Source organism: Sesamum indicum, linkage group LG2 (assembly GCF_000512975.1).
Source record: "Sesamum indicum cultivar Zhongzhi No. 13 linkage group LG2, S_indicum_v1.0, whole genome shotgun sequence".
NCBI classification, from domain to species: Eukaryota; Viridiplantae; Streptophyta; class Magnoliopsida; order Lamiales; family Pedaliaceae; genus Sesamum; species Sesamum indicum.
The window spans coordinates 7001410-7025422 of record NC_026146.1 but is presented as its reverse complement, the minus strand read 5'-3'; the positions used below and the strand labels follow the sequence as shown (position 1 = coordinate 7025422).

At 35.2% G+C, this 24013-nt stretch overlaps 1 protein-coding gene across 1 annotated transcript; it reads right to left on the bottom strand.

The window, feature by feature from the left end:
* Positions 932 to 14754, bottom strand: LOC105155516 (glycerol-3-phosphate acyltransferase, chloroplastic). Its single transcript, XM_011071404.2, has 13 exons — positions 14362 to 14754; positions 12039 to 12136; positions 10692 to 10778; positions 10488 to 10585; positions 9142 to 9199; positions 8285 to 8386; positions 8125 to 8186; positions 7925 to 8035; positions 5685 to 5763; positions 4083 to 4202; positions 3513 to 3626; positions 1828 to 1992; positions 932 to 1632 (listed from the first exon to the last, which is right to left on the bottom strand). Exons 1-12 carry the CDS (start codon positions 14663 to 14665, stop codon positions 1858 to 1860), a joined length of 1368 nt encoding a protein of 455 aa, XP_011069706.1. The 5' UTR covers positions 14666 to 14754; the 3' UTR covers positions 932 to 1632; positions 1828 to 1857.

The following is a 24013-nucleotide window of genomic DNA, read 5'->3' as shown; positions in this document are numbered from 1 at the left end:
AGGCGTGGTCTATTTTCCGAGCCCCTCTTGTATGAATTTTTTGAATACTTAAATTGTTGATAAGGTTGGGCAAGAATTGCTCAAAGCTAAAGGACAGTCTATGTTACTAAGCTTATTTTTTTGTTTTAAAAAGATATATAATACATATCCGGCATACTGCGACAGTTTTCATATAAACAACAAAGCAGGTATTGTTTTATAAAATTAACTTTGTCCATAACCATTACAGTTTAACTCATATCATTGAAAATCAAATAATACTTTTAGCAGATCTTTAAGAAAAGAAAACATACTAGACCCTAGTTGAATTTTCATCCTAACCACATTAGAAAAAGTAAATTAAGAAGCTGTTGCAAATGCCAAATCAACCCAACAGACAAATATTTCCTATAAAAATCTCAATTTCAAGCTACAAAGAGGTGCATGCGAAAACTCACTACATGAGGACTTCGTTTGAAATCAATTTCCCGGCCAATCAAAATTTTTGCTTTGTTAATAAGCTGGAAACAATTATTTGGCCTTTTATTCGGAAGGTCTCTGGATGTCTATGTTAATTCAATCTCAGTAATCCACTCCAGATTACTGCTCCTACCCCAACACTCCCGCTTCCGCCCTACGCCGATCCCTCCATCCTCATATTTTCTTGGTTTGTGTAAATCCAAGTGCATATATATGTGTGTGTACGCATATGTATAAACTAATGTATATACACTTGTATAATTGAAGAAAAAGCATTCTAACATGTTTGTTGGACTACTAGTTTTTCTTTATATAATGCATGTCTGTGTGTGTATTGTGCATATATACATGTATTTATGTATGTATACCATGGTCTTGCTTAGGGAAAAAGAGAGATGAGAGAACGTATAAAATACACCTATATACATGCATACGGACAGAAATAAGTAGAGTATATAAGAGATGAGAGATGGGAAACAAGGGAAATGTGAATTTTCAAGTTCCAAAATCGGAAGGTATGTCGTTGGTACAGAGTTTTGTTTTTTCGACTTTTTTGGGCCACTATTTTGTAGGGGCAAAGACAGTATTTCGCCCACTGCAAATAACTTTTTCATTTTACAGACATTGATAGGAAATTCAAAACAAGAATCGCTTGAAAAAAAGCTATTCAAGACTCCAAATCCTAAATCAAAAAAGGAAAAAAAGAAAAGAAGCAGCTTATAGATGCTTGCTTGCATTTTAGTCAAACACCAACTGAAAGAGCCCTACTTTTCCTTGCACCTCCGAATGAAATTAAGAACTAAAACCAGTCATCCTTCCAAAAACGCATGATTAACCAAAAAATGTTGGACAACGCATTCTCAGGCACATATGTTCAAACAAAAATCAATATAATGGGCGCTAGTGCAAAAAGGATATAACTGCATGATATGCTACTACATACGATGTACAAGTAATCGCTAGGGACTGTACAAATCTCAACTTGCCTGAAACTTGAAGACGTCTTTGATATCTCGTTTCTTTCCCCAACAAAAAGGGAAGTCCAGTTTGTGTTATACCGCTATTATTAGCTCGAATCATAAAGTGGTCTGATAATGAATTTGTGGATTAGCTAAGAGAGGGACTTCAGCTTGAGGTGTCTATGGACGTGTCAAAAGAAGATGAGATTCTCGCCTGCAGAATCGCACAGAGATGCATCTCAGAAATATTAGATCAGTGACGATGCATGGGGAGTGTAATCCAATACAAAACTAAAAAGATTCCTGATAGAAGTGATAAATCGATCAACCCCCTAAAAGCCTTAAGGAATAAGAATCACACTCCCACAGTTAATTCATCACGAAAATACTAAAAAAAGGAAAGCATTACCGGTTATAAGCAAAAACAATCCGAAGAGAACTATTCCCATGGTTGTGACAGTGAGACAGTAGGAGTTGATGCTGCAAGACCTTGTTTGCCATGTATTGCAGATCTGAGAACATCGTACTGCTCGCAGACGGAAGAATAGAGTAACTCTGAGAATGCATTTTTTGCCTGCAATGGAAGATCTTTCCAATATAATTTCCCAGTAAAGATATAAGTGATATATTTATTTTCAATGATTTGCATTTTTACCCATAGAGACCGACATAACCTGAACAAGTGAATCTATGTGCATAACATTAATAGCTCTATCAATTTTAATATGCCACTCTTTCTTATCTTGATAAAACAACGTTTTTTAAAAGTGCCATAAGTTAACATCGAGAGTTAGTGTAGCCCTTCACACTCCCGATTCTCTAAACTGGATAGTCTTCTAACATCTATGTCCCATGACATACCTTAAACAGCGGCATAGTTCTTATTCCTGCATAACTACAAGCAGCATTTAAGTTGGGAGACACTCTTCCAGCCTGACCCAACCCAAACTCACCTATCTCTAAAACCATGTACTTCCACACATTAGACCCACCCCTTTTTAGACCCAATCCGAAACAGGGCACCTATACAAACCTTACCACTCTGGCAAGACAAACATTCCCCACTCTAACTCTTAGACTATAAAATCTTATGCCTCTCTTGTAACAATTTAAATTTTAATGAGAATCATTTATATGAAATCAATCACAAGCCAAACAATAAGTTGAGTTTGAATTTCACTGCCAACGTTATGAAAAAAATGATCTTCCAATGTATACTGGAATCTTGTCAAACTGTCTAAGCTTTTTACCATTCTGTTTTAGAAAAAAGAATTTGGACAACTACAAAAATTGGGTAAGAAATGAGGTGATTTATGATTAGAGTTAGCATTATGTAAAACTAAGAAAAAAATACTTGGATATTCAATAAAGGAGACATAAAAACATTGTAAATGAACATGTCATGCCCAGTTAATGGGGGAATCTTCTATGTATACATACTAATATTATATTCGGATGGGGGAAAATGATAGATGTATAAATTTCATTGTGTATGTATAATTGCAAAAGAGGTGAAATAAGTAAAACGGGTTTTTAAAAAATTGTCAGATTTTGAGATATCTAAACGTTGGGCCAAATTATTCCAACCAAACAAAGTTAAAGTAAAAATGAAAATCAAACATATTGCTAGTACTTTTGGCCCGAACTATGACAAAGAGCAATATATATCTCTGCCTTAAACAGAAAGTTGTGGAGGTTTGTTTGCTTGTTTCAAGCTGGACAGTGTCCCTGCAATACAGATCCTTTCTCTTGTTGGCCTAGATTTAACTGAACTTCGACATCTAAATATATAGCCTCCAGTTATGAGATGTTTAACTTTAACATATCATAAAGCAGGTTGAGATGCAGAGAAAATTTGACCAAGTACAAGAAATTTTCATAATCTTCTGGTTTTGTTAAATTCATCATTTCTGTACATGGATATTGAACCAAATTATATAAATATTTGCATTGATCTCTCTGTTCTTCATTATTTCCTGGTTTTATATTTGCTATTTTGTTTGGTACCGTAAGGATTTCTCAGAACACAATTCATGCAAAATGCTTAAATTGTTCATCAAAGATGACAGATAACCAGCACAATTTAAAATTAACCTCTTCAGGATCTTCCAGAGTTGCAGTGATTTCCTGGTAACTGATTTTCGGTGCAACTGATAATCCAACTCCATGGAAAGAAATCACTCTTTTCTCCCCAATTTCTTTCTCAACCTATCAACAAATTTGAGTTAGGTGTTAGTGAAAGGACTGCAACTGAAAAGAAGTATGAAGATGGAGGGATTCAATAGAAACACATATTGAGAGTGAAATCAAGCATCGGACTTCATGGCGAACTGCAAGTGTAACACACATGATTGTGGTGCCGTCTATACCCCTTTCCCATAATTGATTAGATTCTTAGACTAGATGCATTACAATTTTATTCATTTCGAGTCACTTATAAGAATATTTACTCCTTATTTCTTTTACATATGCTCTTTTTTTTCTCTTGAATAGAATGACATTTTCACACTAATCAAGGGCCAAGGTCCACATCACCTCTAACCTAAGCCCAGTTCATTTTACCCAAAAAACTAAGAAAAGAATGAAACTGACTGATATGATTACAATACCAGATAGCATGGGCATTATGAGTTAAGTTGATGAGAACTAATCTTGAGAAAATACCTGGGCTGGAGGGGGCATAACATCATAACACAATATTGCTAAGGGGTATATATGGCCAGGGACACCAGCATGTTCCACAAGCCTTCTCATGTTGTCCACTGACGATGCATCAAAAGGTGCCTGTAAATTTATATCATACAAACTGGTCAAACCAGAAGTAGAACAGTCCAGTTTGGCTAAGCAGACAGAACGAGACAAGGATAACCCCCAGATTGTTTGACGATCAGTCACTAGCAATAATGATTGTAATATGTAAAAACCTATAAAAAAGGTCTTTCAAAGTGGTAAAAAGCAGTTAAAAAAAGACAAACCAAGTTGATGTTCCAATATCTTCTTGTCATTTCTCCCCACAAATGCTTCAACTAATTCATAAATCATTAAAGCTTCCATAAAAGCTATAACCAGATCTGGCTCTTGCAACTTCAGCAGACACACAATATCCTATGGTCACATGCTAATCCTATCTCCCTTCCAAATACATATGTATGCAGCAAGAATTAAGATGACTTTTCCAAAGGGGGCTCAGAAGGGTTCAGAGAAAATTAGGCTTGCAGACCAACGACAAAGCTGTGTCAAAAGAACCCTACAGGCAGAAGGCACGAAAATTTTCCCTTTGACCACCCTAACCACAAGTCAGCCTCATCATAACAGCACAAGCTCAGTGAAGGCCCCGCCTACCCACCTTCCCCAGCATTTGTTTGTCAGACTACATTTACAGAAAAATGCCCCTCACCATCTTATTTACATACTAGTTTCACATAAAGAAATGATATGATTATGATGATGAAAATACTAGAAAACATATATATGTGTATATATATATATATTTCAATCCCCACATATATCTAAAGTTAAGACACAGTAATTAGACCAAAAATGATGAGAAGATTGGAAGAAAGCACAAGGCTGCTCACTGGGGGGCAATGCATAGGCGCCCCTTTCATGTGGACAATGAGTCATAGCACCAATAATTGTCACACATCTTTCCCTTCAACTTCTTATCACTAGAAATAACAACAGTAATAGTAGTAACATAAAAGCAATGTCAAGGATAACAACTATAATGTGGTTTGTCAAGAACTCATCTTTGTTTAGACTAACTTGCAGTTTCAAAAAATGTAAGATTCAGCCAAGATTGAAATCTACAGAGGTCATATGACAAGTGGCCAAATCTAAGGGAGACCAACGAAAAGTTCCATAAACTTCTTCTAAGGATGAAAACTTGTAATTTTCTCTCACTGCTAACCTCAAGCTGCTACTTGCATTATTCTTATGTAAAAACCACTCATTTATTTCACAGATAACAGAATAAGTGCATAATACATGATCTCCTAGAGAAGGCAAACTACGGTATGTACAACCTTGTACCACTTTTTTCCATTATAAGAATAAACCTACATGTAAGTTTTTTGGGTTTGTAAGTTCCCATAGCAAAATATAACATGTAAAAGATAGACTAGCACAAGGAAACATGAGATCCTAGTTTTCTAAGATGATCTGTCAGAAATAACTGTCATGCATCCCTAAAAAGATAAAAGAATTTCCAGCCTATCCATGATAATATATGAGCAAAACATGAGTGAATATGGAAAGAAGACATACGGGATACCATTCTTTTGTAACAGGATCTGGGCGATCCCTTCCACCACTTGGTGCAATCCAAATAACTTTTGATCCAACCCTAGACCCAAGAAAGGGAAGATGTCAACAGACTGAATACCATCAAATGGAATTGGTCGAAGTAATAAAGTAATATATCTCCTAAAGCCATGTATAAGATAATCATTTACAATGTTTATTGTTTCACTTTGAGAAGGATAGGAAGGAAAGAGCAATTCAGCCACCATCCTTGTCCAGCACTACCGTCATCAAAAACATTTAGCCAAAGCAGAAGATATCAGGGAAGAAAATTAAAGTCGGTAGGCAAGCTAGTCATGCTCGTGATAGAACAAGGAAAACCGAGACTGTCTAAGCTACCAAGACTATGGTGGTCGTAGTAAAAACTGAATGCCTTCACAATTTTCTGGTGTTTATAAGCCACTTGTGAATGAAAAAATGTAGCAGTGTAAACAACCTCCTTAGGACTTGGTCAGACATATTACATAATTATGACGGGAATGGATGGGTTATACTGGTCCTCTTCGGACTGAGAATTTGTTTTATCTACAAAGTGAAATGGGTGCAGTACAAATATGTTCATTCATATTCATCTCAGAACTTTACCTACCCATAACCAAATTGTTACATCTTCCAGGCAAATGAAAAATCTATCACTGTGTAGCATCCCAATGGAAAAAAGAAGAGTTCGTTTTGCTTGGCGTTCAGATGGCACTTTGAGAAACAGGTCATAACTAACTTCACAATTACAAAATCCTATAGTCCGTTATTGTATTGTTCGCTTCAGCTAGAAAAAATCAGTGAGACAAATCATCAGACATAAAAAGAAAGGATAAAACTAATTTGATCTATCTGATTTTACATCTTGGTATTCAAGTTATTCAAATCTGTTTACTGCCAAAATCAACAGGAAGCCTGTGGAAGGAGTTCTCTGTTGAATTATACTTTCATGTATATGTTGAAGACTTTAGATTTAAAAGGTTGAAAACTCATAACCTCCAGAGTTTTATTTGCTCAAAGGAACTTTTTAATCACAGACAATACTTCAGCAACCTGCACCTAAAAGTGTGACACAAAATCTTTTTGCCCCGATTTTGACAATCTTTTCTTTGTTGATTCTAATTGCCTTTGAAAAATTTATTCAATTCAGAAGTTTTTTTGCTTCAGGCAATGCATTCAATAAGGTGGATTTTTATTGAATGTTTCAGTTACATTATATAAGTTTAACTTCAGTTAATATAACACTCTGACGCTTCGTCACTATGTATAATAATTTCTCTGATTCTGCAAGTCTAAAACTATGTATGCTCAATGTTAATGTCTCTCGCTGACTTGGTTCTTTTATTCTCAATACTACACATTTCTTGAGAAATGTATCCACGTTTTATGTCTGCTTTTTAGTGTCCCTCTATACCATTGCAACAAAGACGTTGCAGAGGCCAAATCCCATAATGAAAGTCTGCAACAAGTGGGGAAAAAAGAGAAAAAGGAAACTTCTAAGAAAGTGTGCTTTCTTTTCTGCAGACTTTTTTGCCAATAAGTTCCAAAGAGAGAGAGAGTTGCCATGCCTTCTTCACATTGAATTTGCTTGCCAAGCAAAGAAGAAATATAATTTGCTAGTCAAGCAACATTAAGATGGAATGAAGCAAGTATGTTGACAACAGAGTAAAATGAGGTTCAAGTGACAGGGCTATCTAGCCTTGATTGTTCTTTTATTGTTTTATGATATCAGCTAATAACAGTCTTACACAGAAAAGATCTTTTGAATTTTGAGGACTTTCAGGAGCAATAGCCCAAATGTTCTTGAATCCAAATATGCCAATGTCTCCTTTCTGGGATGTCCACAACTAAAGTTCCCCTTAAATAATTTCTGAAAGCACCCCAGAGTGCAAGATGAGCACAAAGGTTAACCATTATTCTTAAGGTAGATGGGTAAAGATGCATAAGATCACCATTACAAAGCTAAGCTAAACTCCATACCCAATTCAACAGAGTCAAATGTCGATGACAGGAGATATGTTACTTTCCAATACATTTGTCGTCCACTTGTTAAGAGAAGTCAATTATTATATCTTCAGAAAAATCCTATACTTCTAACAAAAGGCAGATATTTCATATTAAGAATTCAAATTCTGGTCACAAACTGATTTGAAGGTTATGACAAGATATCTGATGACATGCTAACATACTTGCAGAAACCTGTAACTAAGATAACATAAATGTACCTCAAAAGCATCGCCATCTCTTTCAAGCTTTTTGTGTTTGCTCTTCTTTTCATATCTATGAGCTCGGGATCATCATTCATGTGTTTCTTGGAATACACACATAGAAGATTCCTGAAAAAATAAATTCCTTTAGTAAATCAGTTGTGCAATAAAGGCCATACATCCAAAAATAAGATTATAACGAGGATTATGCTAAGCACCTTCCCATGCTAAAAGGTTTGCATAGAGGATCTGTAACCACCCTATCCCCTGCCACACAGATCTGCATTGCATGGAAAGACATTGGGAAATATAGAATTACCTATATACCTATCTTTATGTCATTATAGTAAATTTCAGTTCAAGGAAATATGTTCTCACCATATTCTCCGCGATAAATGGATTGGTGGATTCAAGCAACAAAGAAATAATAGCTGGATCTGCTTCAGTTTGGTGGTTGGAGATTAAAATAACATTCTCACCCTGACATTTATGAAAATGATATGCCAACCAGAAACAGATTTAAAAAGTTATAACAAAGCAACAAAGCAAAGCAAACACAGCCTTATGATGACAAATCCCTGACTGCCAACAATCAAGACAGAGTTAAGCTATATTTAACTGCCTATGTTATTCTAGAATTAGCCACAAACATCCAATGAAAGAGAAACACACATGCACAACAAGACATACCAATTGACTAATGGAGAAGGAAGAAGTATACAAGGATAATAGGAATCAGCAAGCAGAGAAGTTCATCAAGAAAGCAGGAAAGAGAAGCAGATGCAGAGGAAGACTACGGTGTGAAAAGGTGTAATATGATAGGATGTTTTTCTAATGCCACCAGAATGTGCTTAATAGCTTAACAATCAGGAAGTGGAACGCCTAAAGACTAATATCACGAATATCTATCTTGCCACCGGTAAGCAACAGAAAGGAAAGAGAATCTTTCGCTCAAGTTCTGCTTTACTCGAGCAAGTACATAATCATATCCTCTGATATGGAGGCATTCTTTGAGCGCAAAGGGAAAGACAGGTGCAGTGTTACTTATTACTTAGGCACCTAAGTAAGAAATTTCAAATTATGCACTTATTCAGCCAGACAGAAAGAACCATGTTCACAGTAAAAGACTTGCTTCAAAGGACTGGAGTCTGGACACTTGTGGCAACAATAAGACAAGCACAAAAAAAATATTAAGACCTCAACAATGATTGACGAAAGCATAAAAGAATATGCACCTGCTGAAGCTTCTTTTCCATTTCATCGAAGAGGGAGCTGTTCCCAAGAAATGAATTTCTGAAATATAGAGTTGGATAAGGTTCGGGTCAGCTGTATAAATATTTTGCACTGCACAAGAAGCATTATTATATCTCCAAAACAGGCACAAGAGGAGAAGGGCAGCATCTTATGAAGGGATAAATAAAATCGATTTAGTCCAAAAAATGTTGAACTTTCAGTCCTGAAGCATTACAGGGAAACGCTAATCCTGTACTCCTCAAGTTCCTGTGGTACTGATGTGAGCCACAGCAAGCCTTCACCAACAGAAGGCCATCCCATATTCAAATATCTATACCCACCATTAAAGACTGGTCAGTGTGCTCCTCGCACAATGAAAATTCTCCCACCAAATGACAGTCAAGACAAAGAAAAATAGTAGGGTACACAGGCAACATATCATCATTTAATTCTTTTCTATATTTCCATGATCGAAGCTGATAACAGATTTCTCCTTTCAGGAGCAGCCATTTCATAGATGTTTGATACCAAAGATGATAGTGGAGTAACAATTACATAAGAAATTTACTAAAACAAGAAAACATTTTTTCCCTCGAATAAAGTATAATCAGAAACTTTTAGTTATTAGCAATAAAGGACATTACATAGTTTCTAACTATATGGTACTGAACCAGGATACCTAGGACGTGAAAGAGATTCAGAAGAAGTAATTAGCGAAAGCCAGAAAGAGTACAAAAATATTGCAAATATGACTTCTTCCAACACGTAGACAAAAAAACTGAAGGACAAAGCTCAATAACCAAGTCATTCTGTATCATGAGAAATAAAAACATAAAACTGGAAATTACTCGGAATGAATTAATTGTAACTTTCAACCACCCCTTCTTTTCTGGTATCGTGACAGCACAAAGAAGTCCAAAAGGGTCCTACAATAACCAGAATCAATTCCAACCATGATACTGCAGCTCCAGGCAAATCAAACTGCAAAAGAGGAGTGTCGTACAAAACCTCCCCTAATTTACACTTATCTTTAGCAATCTCAACCACCAGGGAAACCCATGAACGCTAAGAAAAGTTTTTGCGGCAATGCTTTTAACAAATGTAAAGCAGAACAAAGACCTTTTTCACTGGGTATGCACTTTGGCTTTATCTTATACATTCACTCACCAGCTGGCTCTAAAGTCAACTAAAAATTTATGGTATACTAATCTAGAAGTATCTCTTCAGAGACACTTACATGCAGGATTGGATTTAAAAGAACACGATCCATATAGATCAGCAATGGAGAATTCCGGGGTAACTATGCAGCAACTATTCAAAAGATAATTAAAGGTATAGGCTGCCTAACCTGAAATCAAGCAACGGAGAGATATATTTTTGACCAAATAGGTAATAGTCAAAAGGTTCTCGAATGGCTTTGTGGTGTGGTGAGAATTGAAATGGGTCCTGAAAAGTTGATTTTCCCAATTGAAAGCACATTTTGGAACAAAAAGCTGCAGAAAGGGTAACCCAAAAATGTGAAATTGAGACAAAACAGATAGTAGAGCGATACCCGCACATCCATGAAAATGCGGTCTAATGCAACGGCCATATTAGAGAGAACAATCTCATGAGCTTTCGGATGTCCACTGTGGAAAACCTGAATGTTGAGACACAAGAAAAGGAATACATTTGTTTAGAGAAGTTAAATGGAGTTTGTCAATGGAACAGACATAGAACTATGCCAGAAAACAGGAGCAATAAATTTCCATAACATTTAAAGAGTCACAGACATAATGCAACAGGAACACGTAATCAACTTATCTAAATTGCATCGGACATCCACGTTCTTTTTTCCGTCTCTCTTCAAGAGATTGTGTAGACCTAGATGTCACCTTTAACCTCTATGGTATGACCCTGTTCTCTGTGACTAAGTTAGCAACTAGCCGTTCTCAACAGATAAACCATATACTGGCAAATGGTCCAGTGTAGTACAGAGCAAGCGAGTGACCTAGAAAGCTGGAGGGAGTAATAGAATGTGCAATGTGGTGGATTGATATTTAATGTTACAACTCAGTCTACCCATCCATGTATATGTGGCATATCATGTTATAGTTGAAATTACTGCTCTCTACACCATATCCGAGCACTTATCTCAAGTGTACATGTTTTTTAAGTGAAGTGATCTGAACTAACAGCAAAACCAAAAATGCAAAATATCTCAGTTTAACTATCTTATAGGTGAATATAGAAGTTTTTGGATACAAACTTGAAGCTATTCATAGGACATCTAGGTGAGAATAATTGAACAACTCTAATACAATACTAATACCAAATTCAGTAAGTTAATCAATGTGCAATATGTGAACTAGGGTTGTTATATGAGCCTTCCACTCACTCAAAGGTACAACTACCAAGAAAGTAGCATTTGACATATCACACCCAACACTTTAATTTCGAAATAAATTTGGTAGTTGACAACCTAATTTTTTTTTCGGCTACTAAGAAAAGCTGGTAGCTTATCAAGAGCAACAAATGTCCACACATGAGACATAAACATTAAGCATACTTGATTATACCAGTTTCAACATTGAAGCAACTGGCCTCGCACAAAAGTCATCCGCATCAAAAGTAGATTAAAAAGATAATGATTGCTGGGAGAGGATAAATTTACCAAACAAGAAAATTTGAACAAGGTGGCTTATTTAACTAAAGTTTCCTTTATCCCGTTTAAGTTTCACATAAGCGTTTAAGCTTTAGCATGGCATCAATCATGACAGATTTGTTTGCAAATTTTGGGGATTAATCAGACAAAGAGTTTGTACTGAAATCATAAATGAGAATGAAAGATGGCTTGGTGCTTTTATTTACTACACCTAACAACAATATTGCATCATGAACAGAATAAGATTAAATTTACTGCATTTCGGTAATTGTGATACAACTCCTCCATCCCTTGAGCAACATTTATTGGCAATCTTCCAGCTTCTGCTTCTTTCTGTATTCCCAAAAGCAGGTCTGAGAACATAATTTTCACATAAGAAAGTTAGGAATATTCACGAAGAATGACAGAACCTAATGCAATCTTAAGAATTACATACTCTTCTTAGCCGTGAAAACAGAAGTTACAAAAAGGAGCTCTAGCAAGCATAAAGCATGTAATGCTTACTATATAACCTTACAATTCAAGATGCTAACAACAAATTATTTTAGTTAAGTAGGTTACACATATATGAGAATGGACATTAGCATGTCTGTGATCACACGATATAATATTGTCCTACCCATGATACTTGACAATGGACTAGGGAGCTCAAGCTCCTCAAGTATATTGTAAGTAACAAAAATATGCAGGTCCTATCACTGAAAACATGAAAAGATGTAGTGTATTTCAGAGGTTGATCTCATAACTTTATTTACCCCACTGTGCATAAATTGTTCGCCGGTTTTTCCCAAAAGAAAACACCCAGAACTTCCAATGAAGCTATACATCAAGGTAAACTATTTTGCAACAAATGATAAAACTTCAAGAAAAATTAGCAACATTCTGTAACCGCACCAATTGAATATGAAGGATACAAAAGAAAGTGTGTGCATCACTTCAATTTCGCTTAAAATTTCACTTAAAAGTTCTTAAACATCCAATTTCACTTAAAATTGTTTTACACAAAGTAAAAGTTCGTCTGCTATTAAACTCCATAAAATTCAAGTATATAACAAGATAGAAGAAGACATGCAAGAAAAATCATATGGAGCTGTAAGTTATATACTTATGGTGAGTATAGAAAGTTGAACTAAAGATAACACAGCTAATCGAGCAATAGATATGATTGATATTTGATAGGATCTCTTTTATAAAGTCATCTATTACTTTTTGTTCGATTAGAGCCAATTCTTATATCCAGAATTATTCACAATCCTTCACTTCTAATTATTTTCTTTCCAAGGCCTAAAGCTACCACCAAATAATTTTATAAACAAGGCTAAACTACATTAGAAGGGAAGTTGGAATGGGAGTGGATGCAGGATCTGTTTCCATCTTTAATAACTTCATGTTCTATCACTCCTGCATCTTTACTCTTTTTCTCACTTCCCTCAATCCTAGCCTTTTCAACTATACTTTTCTATTACTGTTCACATGGAAACTTATAGTAACAATCACAATTGACACTTCTCAAGAATATTACAGATGGATCCTTGATTTTAAAAATGAAACTGTAAATTTCGGTAAGTCCAACAGCTCTATATAGCTATCAAACCATTTTTCTCAGAGTTCTATCCATGCAATTTGCTCAATGTTGATAAACCTTTCGGTTTATGTAGAATGTTTAACTTCCGAATGTATTGTTTGAAATTCCATGCAGAAAGCAGGTCAAAGAAACATGTAAATTTTGTTTCAGATCTTCCCCTAGTTATGAATAATGTAATAATAGGTTCAGGCAGATGATCAGTACAATAATAATTAGTTATTTCTTAACTTTCAAATTAGAACTGCTTAATTGTAGTAGCCAAATAAATTCACTCCACCAAACCGTCGTCAAATCATTTTTTCATTAAATAAGTTACAGCAATAAAAATCAATTGACACCGAGTAACTGAAATTTTCAGTTGACATAAAAGTTCAACAGACAATTGCTCAGTCTTATTCCATCCAAGTAAATTTAGTTGGAGAAAAAGAAATATATGAATCAACAACCGAGTGTATACAGGACGCTATTCAGGCTATGCATCCACGAGAGAGACTGTATCATATGGATCTAGGCACATCAGCTTGAGATCCACAAGACAGACCCAAACTCACCGGACAGTCTCAGACGCACAATCACACATGGCAAAGTAGAATGTATATGATGGATACACATGTAAATGTGTCTCCTCGTCTCTTAAACCATGCCGTTGGCATGTTAATTCAGCAAAATAAATCACCAACCATTACCTGTCATTTGATAACTGTGCCACAAACCCACACACACTCACAACTGGAGACAGGAGCATGAAACAATCGATAAATATGTGTATATACATGAATAAACACATATGTATCTGCATAAACGCAAGGCCATATGTGTCCTTCCATATTCAACTTCGAACAATAACGGCATGAATAGAGTACAAACAAAAATGAAAAACATAATTTCCTCAATACTTAATTAAGCAATAAAAACGAAACTCACAGAAACGAAAATGCAGATACAAAACAAAAGTAGAACTCACTAAAAGACGCGCACAGAAACGAAAATAACCTTGTTCAGTACGCGCATCGAGGAAAGTTCGAGGCGCCGAAATCTCGTCCTGGTCGTAAGCAGAGCTGGAAGCGAACACCGGTGCAGCAGCTACAGTGCTGCTGGTGGAACTCTTCTTCCCATCAATCGCCTCCGACAGCTTTGAAGCGCATAAAACGAGAAAGGAAGACCGACTCCGCCTCGAAGCGCCGCCGCAGCTGGATTTCAGTAAGCAAGCAGCTCTTGAAGTAGACGGTGAAGCGGAAACCCTAGGTGTAGTATTGCAAGTGAAGAGCGTAGTAGAAGAAGTAGTAGAGAAAATCATTATAGTTTCATTTGAAGGAGTGTGTGTGGAGGTGGAGAAATGAGGGAGTGTGTGACTAATAGCGGTTTCGGAAATAAATTGGATAATGGGGGGAACAAAGAAGGCAGTGTTTGGCAAATCTATATTAGTGGCCAATTTGCACTTCCCCTTCAATAAAACTAATGTGCGGCACAGTAAACGTGCATAATTTTTTAAAATTAGACACCGAAGGACGTAGTACTGTGCGTATAACTTTATTAATATTTTTATTTTATTAAAATTTATAATTAATTTATTTTTGTGTATTAAAATTTATTATTGCCTTACAACCTCACGCGCAGAACCTATTGATAACTCTTTTAATGCATTAATTGTCGATAAATTAAAAATTGAAACTTTGTACAGTATATACTATAGTAGTGATGATCATATTTACATGCAAAATATATATTAATATGTAATTTTTAATTTAATTAAGGGCTAATTACATTGTCCTCCCTGAGGTTTGGTGTAATTACACCTAAACCTCCTGTAGTTTGAGAAATTACACCTAGCACTCTTGAGGTTTGTTTTCGTCTAATAAAATAAGTCCCTTCGTTAGTAAAAATTCATCGAAATTGCTGATATTAACAAAAAGATTGGGAGAAAATCTATATTTACCCTCAATTGACTTATTATAAGTCAAATAAATCATTTTATGACTAAATTACCTTCATATGTCTTCACGCATTAATGCATGTGAGGTGGTATATCTCCATCCTTATAAAAGTAGTTTACTCCGAAAAAATTGTTTGACCTGCTCTAATTTAGTAAATAAGCCAATCAAGGGTAAATATCAATTTTCATTTAGTTTTTTTGTTAATATCAACAAATTCATTAAATTTTGATGGATTGTGGGACTTATTTGCTAGACTGAAGCAAATATTAGGGGTGCTAGATGTAATTTCTCAAATTATAGGAGGTTTGCGTGTAATTAAACCAAACCTTATGGCAGGAGAGTGTAATTATCCCTTTAATTAGTAATAAAATGAAACAAAAGTGAGTAAATTTAATTTGTAAGTTCAGTAATTGCATGGAATTAATTTTCTTAACGGACGAAATTGAATAGTTAATTCAATATGAGTTGGGAAGTTAAATAGGTTCTATCAATAGAAGAGTATTTTTTGACATTCAAAAAATTTGGTGTAAGTGATTTGAGAACTACCCTTTCGTATCTACAAGACCCTTTTTCTTTATAATACTATAAATATAGATTACTTAAAATTAAATATTTGGATATTTATTTATTTATTTTAATAGATAAACAACGAACGTAAAGGTATACATAAAATGAGAATTTAATACAAATATTGGATTTATTAAAAAATTATCGATAAAATTGATCCAGGTCGTTTATGTTGGTCGGGTCGTGCACCACGTTTGCTAAAGGTTGGGTCGCGATAGATCTGAAACTATCTAGAATGTGGATGCTGATAACAGAGAATCTCGTTAGGCTTGCTGGGAAGCCCCCAGTTAAGATCCTTCGATGCTTAAGTTAGTATAAAGTAAGGTCGAAAGGGATCCAAACATTATGTTTGGATTAATGTTTTGGGTGTTTTGGAGATAGAGAGAGAAAAATAGAGATAAGTTAGTATGTGTTTTGAGATAGATGGTATGTTTGGATTTGTATTTTGATATAATATAAAATATTATAAAATAAGTGGTGTAGGTTTGATATTGAAATTTGATAGACAGAAAGTACTGTTCATTGTCAAATTATATCTTTTAATATATATATATGTGTATGTATATAGTATTTTGTTTGTTAGTGAAATATAATATATATATTTATGTTAAGTAATTTTTTTTATTGAGGCATTTCTTTTTATTTTTAAATAATAAGTATAATTTTAATGAATAATTGAACACATCGTAGTATTCTCTCCAAAATGATTTTGTTAGACTTTATATTTGGAATGAAAAAATATAATATATAAAATTTAAATAAAAAATTTAGAATTAAGTATGTATATTGGTATATTGTCCTCAAATTTGAAATTTCTCAAATATTTCAGTGAAATAGGAAAAATTATGACTACAAAAGATTTAAATGGTCTAAGTTGAAAAAAATTGTAATCTAGCGTTAAATGCACTATATAACAAGTTGAAAATACATTCATTAGAATTTTATATGTGAACAGATAAATTTTAATACATAATTGAAGTAATAAAAATATGAATTAGGTATACAGTACTGATATATTGTCAGTAGTGTACGTAACTGTTACAGTATTTCCGTTAGGTATAAAAGTGTTACATATTTTAACTAAGTAGCTTTGATATTTAAATATCTTTAATATCAATGATTTCATAAGTTAATAATTATTTTTTAGTAGTAATTATTAATTATATTTCATAAATATTATATATTAAATAATATATAATACATATAATACAAATAATTTTAAAAAAACAATTAAATCTTAGTTGCTTTGGTGTTGAATAGATTTGTTTATATTAAATGGGTGCGTTGAAAATAATTTTATGGGTGTTTATATTTGTGATGAAAATATTTACATGATAAATCGAACAATAAACACTTTGCATTACGCATGAAGTAATGATATATTGCCCAAATTTTCTGAAAATTTTACAAATATTGTTGGTCATGCAAAGAACGATGTTTTGAGTTAAAAATAGTTAAATAGTTAAAGGTCAGTGAATTAGTATCGATTAGTTCAAAACAGAATAGAGAAAATATTTTTTACTTGTACCATATAAAGCTGTCAATTTCTAAGGAATTGTTCAAATCTTAAAACACATCGGCACGACATATGAGAAAGGAATGCGTTTGACAGTGACAAAATGCTCGAGTAGTTCTTCCATTTTTACTAATGCTCGAGTAGTTCTTCCATTTTTACTAATTAAATCAACATTTGACGTAGAATTTTCATATTCGGCCATTGTATTTCTAAGGACCGTCACGCCGCCGTGGTGGGAGTCCCTGTGGTCGGCGTCAGCGCGCTGTGCTGTCTCCCTCACTAGACGACTGGGCACCCTAATCAGACTACAAGCTAAATCGACGAATGTAATCAGTCTACGATCCAATCTCCCCCACTCTGAGCCCATGTCAAGACTGCATCGTGCGGCTATTGGGGTACTGCGTGGCAGCGGTGGGGCAACATCGCCACGAGCTACATGTTCCACTGCATCCCAACTGGCAATGTGTGTATGCATCTGTATCGATGGGGCAGTAGAATCCGATATAATAATTGGTGCATGCTCGCCTCCTCTCACCGAAATACGCACGGGGTTACTACTCTCGTTGTTTGGTGCATCGCCGTGGGCCTCAACAGGAATATCCGGCAACATCAGTGGGCCCCAAACCTCTAGCATGCTGGGATAATGTGGCTCTGCATATTGATAGTATCGTCTAGCCAATGGAAAATACTGCAAAAGGCTCAAATGAAAGATTTTTAGTGCGTTGCAAAATAATGTATGTAATTTGAAATGACAATTGTTAAATGGATCTCATTATATTTGAAATAACATGACGTACCCGTGACGCGCGTGGTCGTAGCTCGGAGGGAAACACCATAACAAATGTTTCAATATCATAAAAAACCCCTGGTATTTGAGTGATGCCGTAGAACTGGCGAAATTGATTTTTAAACTCTTAGAACTTATCACGGACTTGCTCTCGTGCGTAGGGATATCAAAAATATCTTCGTAATGCACGTGCCCAATGACCCATTTGTTCCTCTGCACGTGCATCGTCTCTCATGGGTGTTCTGGTGTTGTCGTCCAGTATCATCCGCATGAAGCGTTGCTTAACATTTAAAGTCCAGTGATCCTCCTGTGGAAATCCAACACTCTCTAGATATCTACGATATGCCATGTCTGCACAAAATAATGGTCAGAAAATAGTAATGTGCAACGTCGTATCACCTGCTATTCCTTACTAATGTATGAAATGTCATTTTTGCTTGGATCAATGCATCACCAATTTTATTCAATGTCAATGAAAAACCACACGTCATCCTACTCTAAAGCTTCCTACTAAATGATCCTATAACGTTTGAAGTTGAGACAGAGTGAAAATCAGCAAAAGGTTTTAATAGTTTAGATATGAATCAACATTTGTTCCATCATTCATTCCTAATTTAGATGGTGGGCTGCCCACATTTGTCTCGCTATGTTATCTCGGAAGGCGCGTTGAGCTTCTAACTCAGAAGTGGTTGGATGTCCCATATGGTAAAATGAATCCATGTCAGGAGGAGTGTCTTCATCCGGTTCGTCGAATATGATGTCATCATTGCTATATCTTCGGATGAAGTTATGAAGTGTGCAACATGCAATTACTATATCGACTTGGTGGTTTTGAAGGTAGCTCGGCATCCCCCACTGTAATATTGGAAAATATTTCTTCAGTACACCAAAATATCGTTCAATTGTATTTCGTAACCTTAAATTTGCATGGTTAAACATGTCGTGTGGGGTCTGATAGCGATGACCTTGTCCCCTCCACTCAGGTAGGTGATACCTTGTCCCTCGATAAGGAGCCAGGAAACATTGGTAGTTTGCGAAACTCGCGTCGACCAAATAATACTTACCTGCGTTGTAAGAAGACATTGTCATAAGGAGAACCGCTAGTACCACCTACTTTCTTTTTAAGAAAGATGTTAAATGCAATATAGCAAATATATTTCATTGTCTAACCGATCGACGGAAATGGAAAATTTTGATCTTATGATACTGCATGGTCCAGGACCCGGGCATCGGCTGAACTTCCTTCCCACCCCTAATAGACATAGGTGAAATTCATATCGAAATCACATATTGCTAGTACATTCTGTACAAGGTGACCTTTACGCGATCGGTATCGGTTTTGGTCAACTTGAGGGACCCAAGCAGGTACCAACGTCCCATCCATCGCTCCGACACAATCCTTCATCGAACGCGCAATGCACATTATAATTACATACATGAAATAGTATGTGAAAGAGTAGCTTCCATTTATTACGCTATGAACAATGATGTGAAAACTGTTAATATGTACCTTGAAGTATGGGTAGAAATCGCGGTTATTTGCCACTCTCGGATGTGTATTTTTAAAATTCGGACGAGTTATTAGCTCTGGCGCCATTGCGCACGAGGCAGAAATCACACGATGGAATCTAGGATGAATAGTCTCCAATGAGTGTTGAAATCGCTCCATATAGTCGCGGATCTTTTATGCATGCCGGCCGTCTGCATGAAGAGTGCAACCTCCTCGATTGAGGTAACCCTAGACATCTGACCATGCAAAAATAACCCTCTAGAAGTTAATGCATCAACCAAAGCATAGAAGCATGGCTTGGTCATGCGAATGTTGTCAAAAAAACGTCCTTGGTGTGGGGTTGTCATTATCTCAGCAACCCACTCTGCTCCCTGTAGTGCTGACATGTTGCGTGGCACGTTTTTCCTCAATAATTCTTGGCATATTAAGTCTCTAAATACGTAAAATTCCTCTGGAACATCAGATTTGTTACTTTCCTGGAGTCCCTGGGCTGTTGCCTGCGGAGTTCGACTCCAAACCTCCACCAACATTCGAGCTGGCCATATATCTAGTCGTTGTTGTATTGCTAAATAGAAACATGCAAAAGTAGTGGGTAAGTTACATACAGTAGACATCTGATGGCTAAGCACATGAAAATAATTAAGATTTTAGGAACTTGTTATGATTGCAATTTAAGTAAACCATACTGGCATAAATATGCATAAATTAACGAGTTTTTAACAATATTTTAACCACCGGGCATTACATTCACTTGCCCGACAAATACAACCAGTGGAGTTTATTTTCGTCATTAAGAAGTAAGAAGATCGTGCAAGTGCTGTGACTGTGAAAGCGCTCTAACGCGGTGGTGAATACGATGTCCGGTGGATCTTGAAACTTTGTCAACTCATCTATGCACCGCTCAATCGATTCAGTAGCTTTGGGCCCTGTGCGGTCAATCTTCCCTTGCAGTGATTCATTCAACCTATCCATTGTCTCACACTTCTTAGCGTGCAACTCACTAGTAGCACGTCGGGATCGACGACCGCTTCCAGACGGACCAGCGGACGCATGCGCTAATCCCGATGAAGAAAAGAATTCTTCCCCGAACGTCATGGGCTGTGATTGAGAGAATGTTGTATCTTCGTACTCGTCTCATGATCGACGGCTGCCCGAGTGAGTGCCATCCATTTCTTCATCATCTATGTTGTTGCTGTTATGGATTGTTCGGCATTGTTGAGATGACGAACGAGCAAGCCCACCAGATGCAGTATTCCGTGAGAACATTTAAGTGCATAGGTCAAATTGTTGAAGGCCATGCTGAACAACTTTTTTATAGTCTGGATTTTCCTGCAATCATTCACTGATTGGCAGGACATATTATTAGTTTGTGAAAGAGTACGTTCGTCACATTCAAGAGAGCCTTCGTGCAAACCTAGATGGTTAAGTGAAGGCAGAATGAGAGCACAATATTTTTATTACCCGATACAGCTCCTCCAAACGTCCTGCCTCGTCTGTAATGGTATTCTTTTCTGGGTCCCACCCCCACCCTGTACCCCTGCTTAGAATGTCGTTCAACAGACGCCAAGCACGACGCAGTCTGTTAAGTTTACCTTTTAACTGTACCGGCGTAAAACGACAACCTTGGCCGTAATTGAGTTCATTCTGTCGGTTATACGAGCCCACACTGAAGGTGGGAATGTGGAGGATTGGAGTCGGTGTGTGATGAACTCCTCGTGCATTAATTCAATAAACACGCGTTCCATTTCTGAGTTCCATACAACTTTATCATTCCGAGATGACTGGGAGGAACCAACGTCATTTGGGTATTGCATCTTTGTGGGTTTGCTTATATATCACAGTATCGTAAAAAATAAGCACGATAATTTATATATCCATAATGATAAAAATTTATGATTTACAATTTCACAATCTTTTAAATTCTACATTTGGATTTTTCACGTTATATCACTATATCAATTAATTACTACATACCTGATTATTTGTATTTTTGTAACGGGTAGTTTTTAATTTGTGTCTTTTAGTAAATCCCTAAGAAGAATGGCACATTATGATATATTATTAAACATGAAAACTAACTAATATATTACTGCTCCTACATTACTAATTGCTAATGCCTTTATGTAAAGATGCTGCAAAAACATAGTACTAGTAATTAAAAATAGAAACGACAACGTCTAACCACATTAAAAAAAAAGCAAAATTTATTTTTGTAATATGATCGAAATCCGCATGGATTTTTTGTAATTTACAAATTTTTGTAATATGATCCAATTGAACACCGATTTTTTCATACATATAATTAATGAGTTAGAAATCATTTCAGTTAATGGTTATTTAATTTATGGACCAAATTAATTTTTGCTGATGCTTTCTTTTTTTATATAGTTGTTGACTTAAAAAGCTTGAACAATACTAATATGTTAAATAATTTAAACAATGCTACGGTTTAAAAAATATTTGAAAAAATAGAAAATAAATATTTATATCACATTAAATATAAAGAAATAATTGATTATATATTAATTGTATCATATTAAATATAAAGTAATAGATATTCTCAAAATATATTTAACTAAAAATTATATCTAAATAAAGTTTAGTTAAAAGATAAGAATGAATTTTAAGATATGTCCGTGCATATTAATTTTTTGATACAAATACGTTACAACTAATGAATTATATTTTGATTATATTAATTGTACCATATTTAAGAACAAACAGAAAATAAATAGTTATAGCATATTAAATATAAAGAAATAATTTTGCATAAAATTTATATATATTTATATGACTTAAATTGAACATATTATTTTTTAACTAAAATACATGGACAGACATGCTTAAAGCTCGTTCGAAATCATTTAAACTTTCAAAGTCCATAAAAGATTCAAATTCAACTTAAATGATATGATTTTATCTCCACTCAATTCATTTAAGATCCGTCAAATATAAAGAAAAACAGACAACACTACTAAAAAAAGAAAATAACACAAATTAAGGGCTGCAAGACAATAAATTTAAAGGAAACTTCTATCTTTCTCCAAAAGTAGAATCACTATCTTCCCTTCTTGAAAATAAATTTCATTTTCTTCATATAAATTAATTCTTTCACACTCTTCACTGCCAAAAATAGTTGTAATCATTCACAATCCAAACATGCACATAAAAAAAATTATACCTAGTCCTGAACTAAACATAAGAAAATACAGAATCAGAAAAAATGCTGAAGTCCAAACTCATCTTTCTGTGGGGCACTTTCTCGTATTATATATTTCCTATACACATGTATATACACACACCCCTAATCAACAGTATTTGTAAATTACAGCAAATACTATTACCCAGGACTCTCCAGATACTCCGAAATCTGAACCAATAGTGACAGCAAAGGACATTTATAACCAAAACAAAGGCAAATAGAAAATTATCTTGCTTACCTATGAACTACTACGATTGTTAATCCTCTGTTGCCAATAAAAAGAATTTGCAAATGCAATACTTGAAATGCAGGGAATCTCCAAGTTAATCCTAGAGATATTAACCATGTGATTCAATCAAACACCAAGTTTATTATCATATCTTCGATCTCATAACAGATATTTAAGATTACCTGGAAATCCATTCCTTTCCACAAACATTAAATTAGATGGGATTTTTTAGTACATCATCTTTTGATATATAAGGCAATCCTAGGAAGCTTAACGAAACCCTCTTGATTTGCAGTTCCTAAAAGCATGCGGGGTTTTGTCCAATTTTATTACCATACAGGTGATCATTGCCAAAATAATGCCAACAGAGTCCATAAATGTGTACAGAAGATTGTGTTGTTACAAGATCATATTCAATACTTAATTCATACTATTATATACCAAGTTAGTGATTCTTCTCGATAAACATAAACAATTGTACACTTAACCAATTACATCTCATAAACCAACCTAAACCAGCAAGATAAAGAAGGAAAAGGGAAACAAAGCTGTCTGGAAGCACAAATCATATGAATGTAGCTCACAGAGACAAGGAATAATTAGCAACTTAGCATGGTAACTCACTACAAGTGCCATCCCTAGTAAAAGACACATCATATCACTTGAATTGATATAGATAAACTACCAGTAAAGATGAAAAATAAGGATGGTCTAGACAAGATTGAATTAAAAAACACAACTACAAAAGTACAGATTACCACATATCTATCTTTACAAAACCAACTCCAGAATAGACCTAACAAGTAAAGAACCAAAAAATCCACAAGATATGCAAGTTTCATGAGACAGCTTTAGCTTAAATAACCACAACACGAACTCCACCTCACGGCTTGGTGAGAC

Excerpts from the sequence above, each read along its gene's own strand:
- LOC105155516 (XM_011071404.2), bottom strand. The coding sequence starts at position 14,665 with ATGATTTTCTCTACTACTTCTTCTACTACGCTCTTCACTTGCAATACT. Across the intron at positions 12,137-14,361 it reads CGATGCGCGTACTGAACAAG|ACCTGCTTTTGGGAATACAG; the intron begins GTTATTTTCGTT and ends TTATGTTCTCAG. Across the intron at positions 4,203-5,684 it reads TTACAAAAGAATGGTATCCC|GCACCTTTTGATGCATCGTC; the intron begins GTATGTCTTCTT and ends ATAAATTTACAG.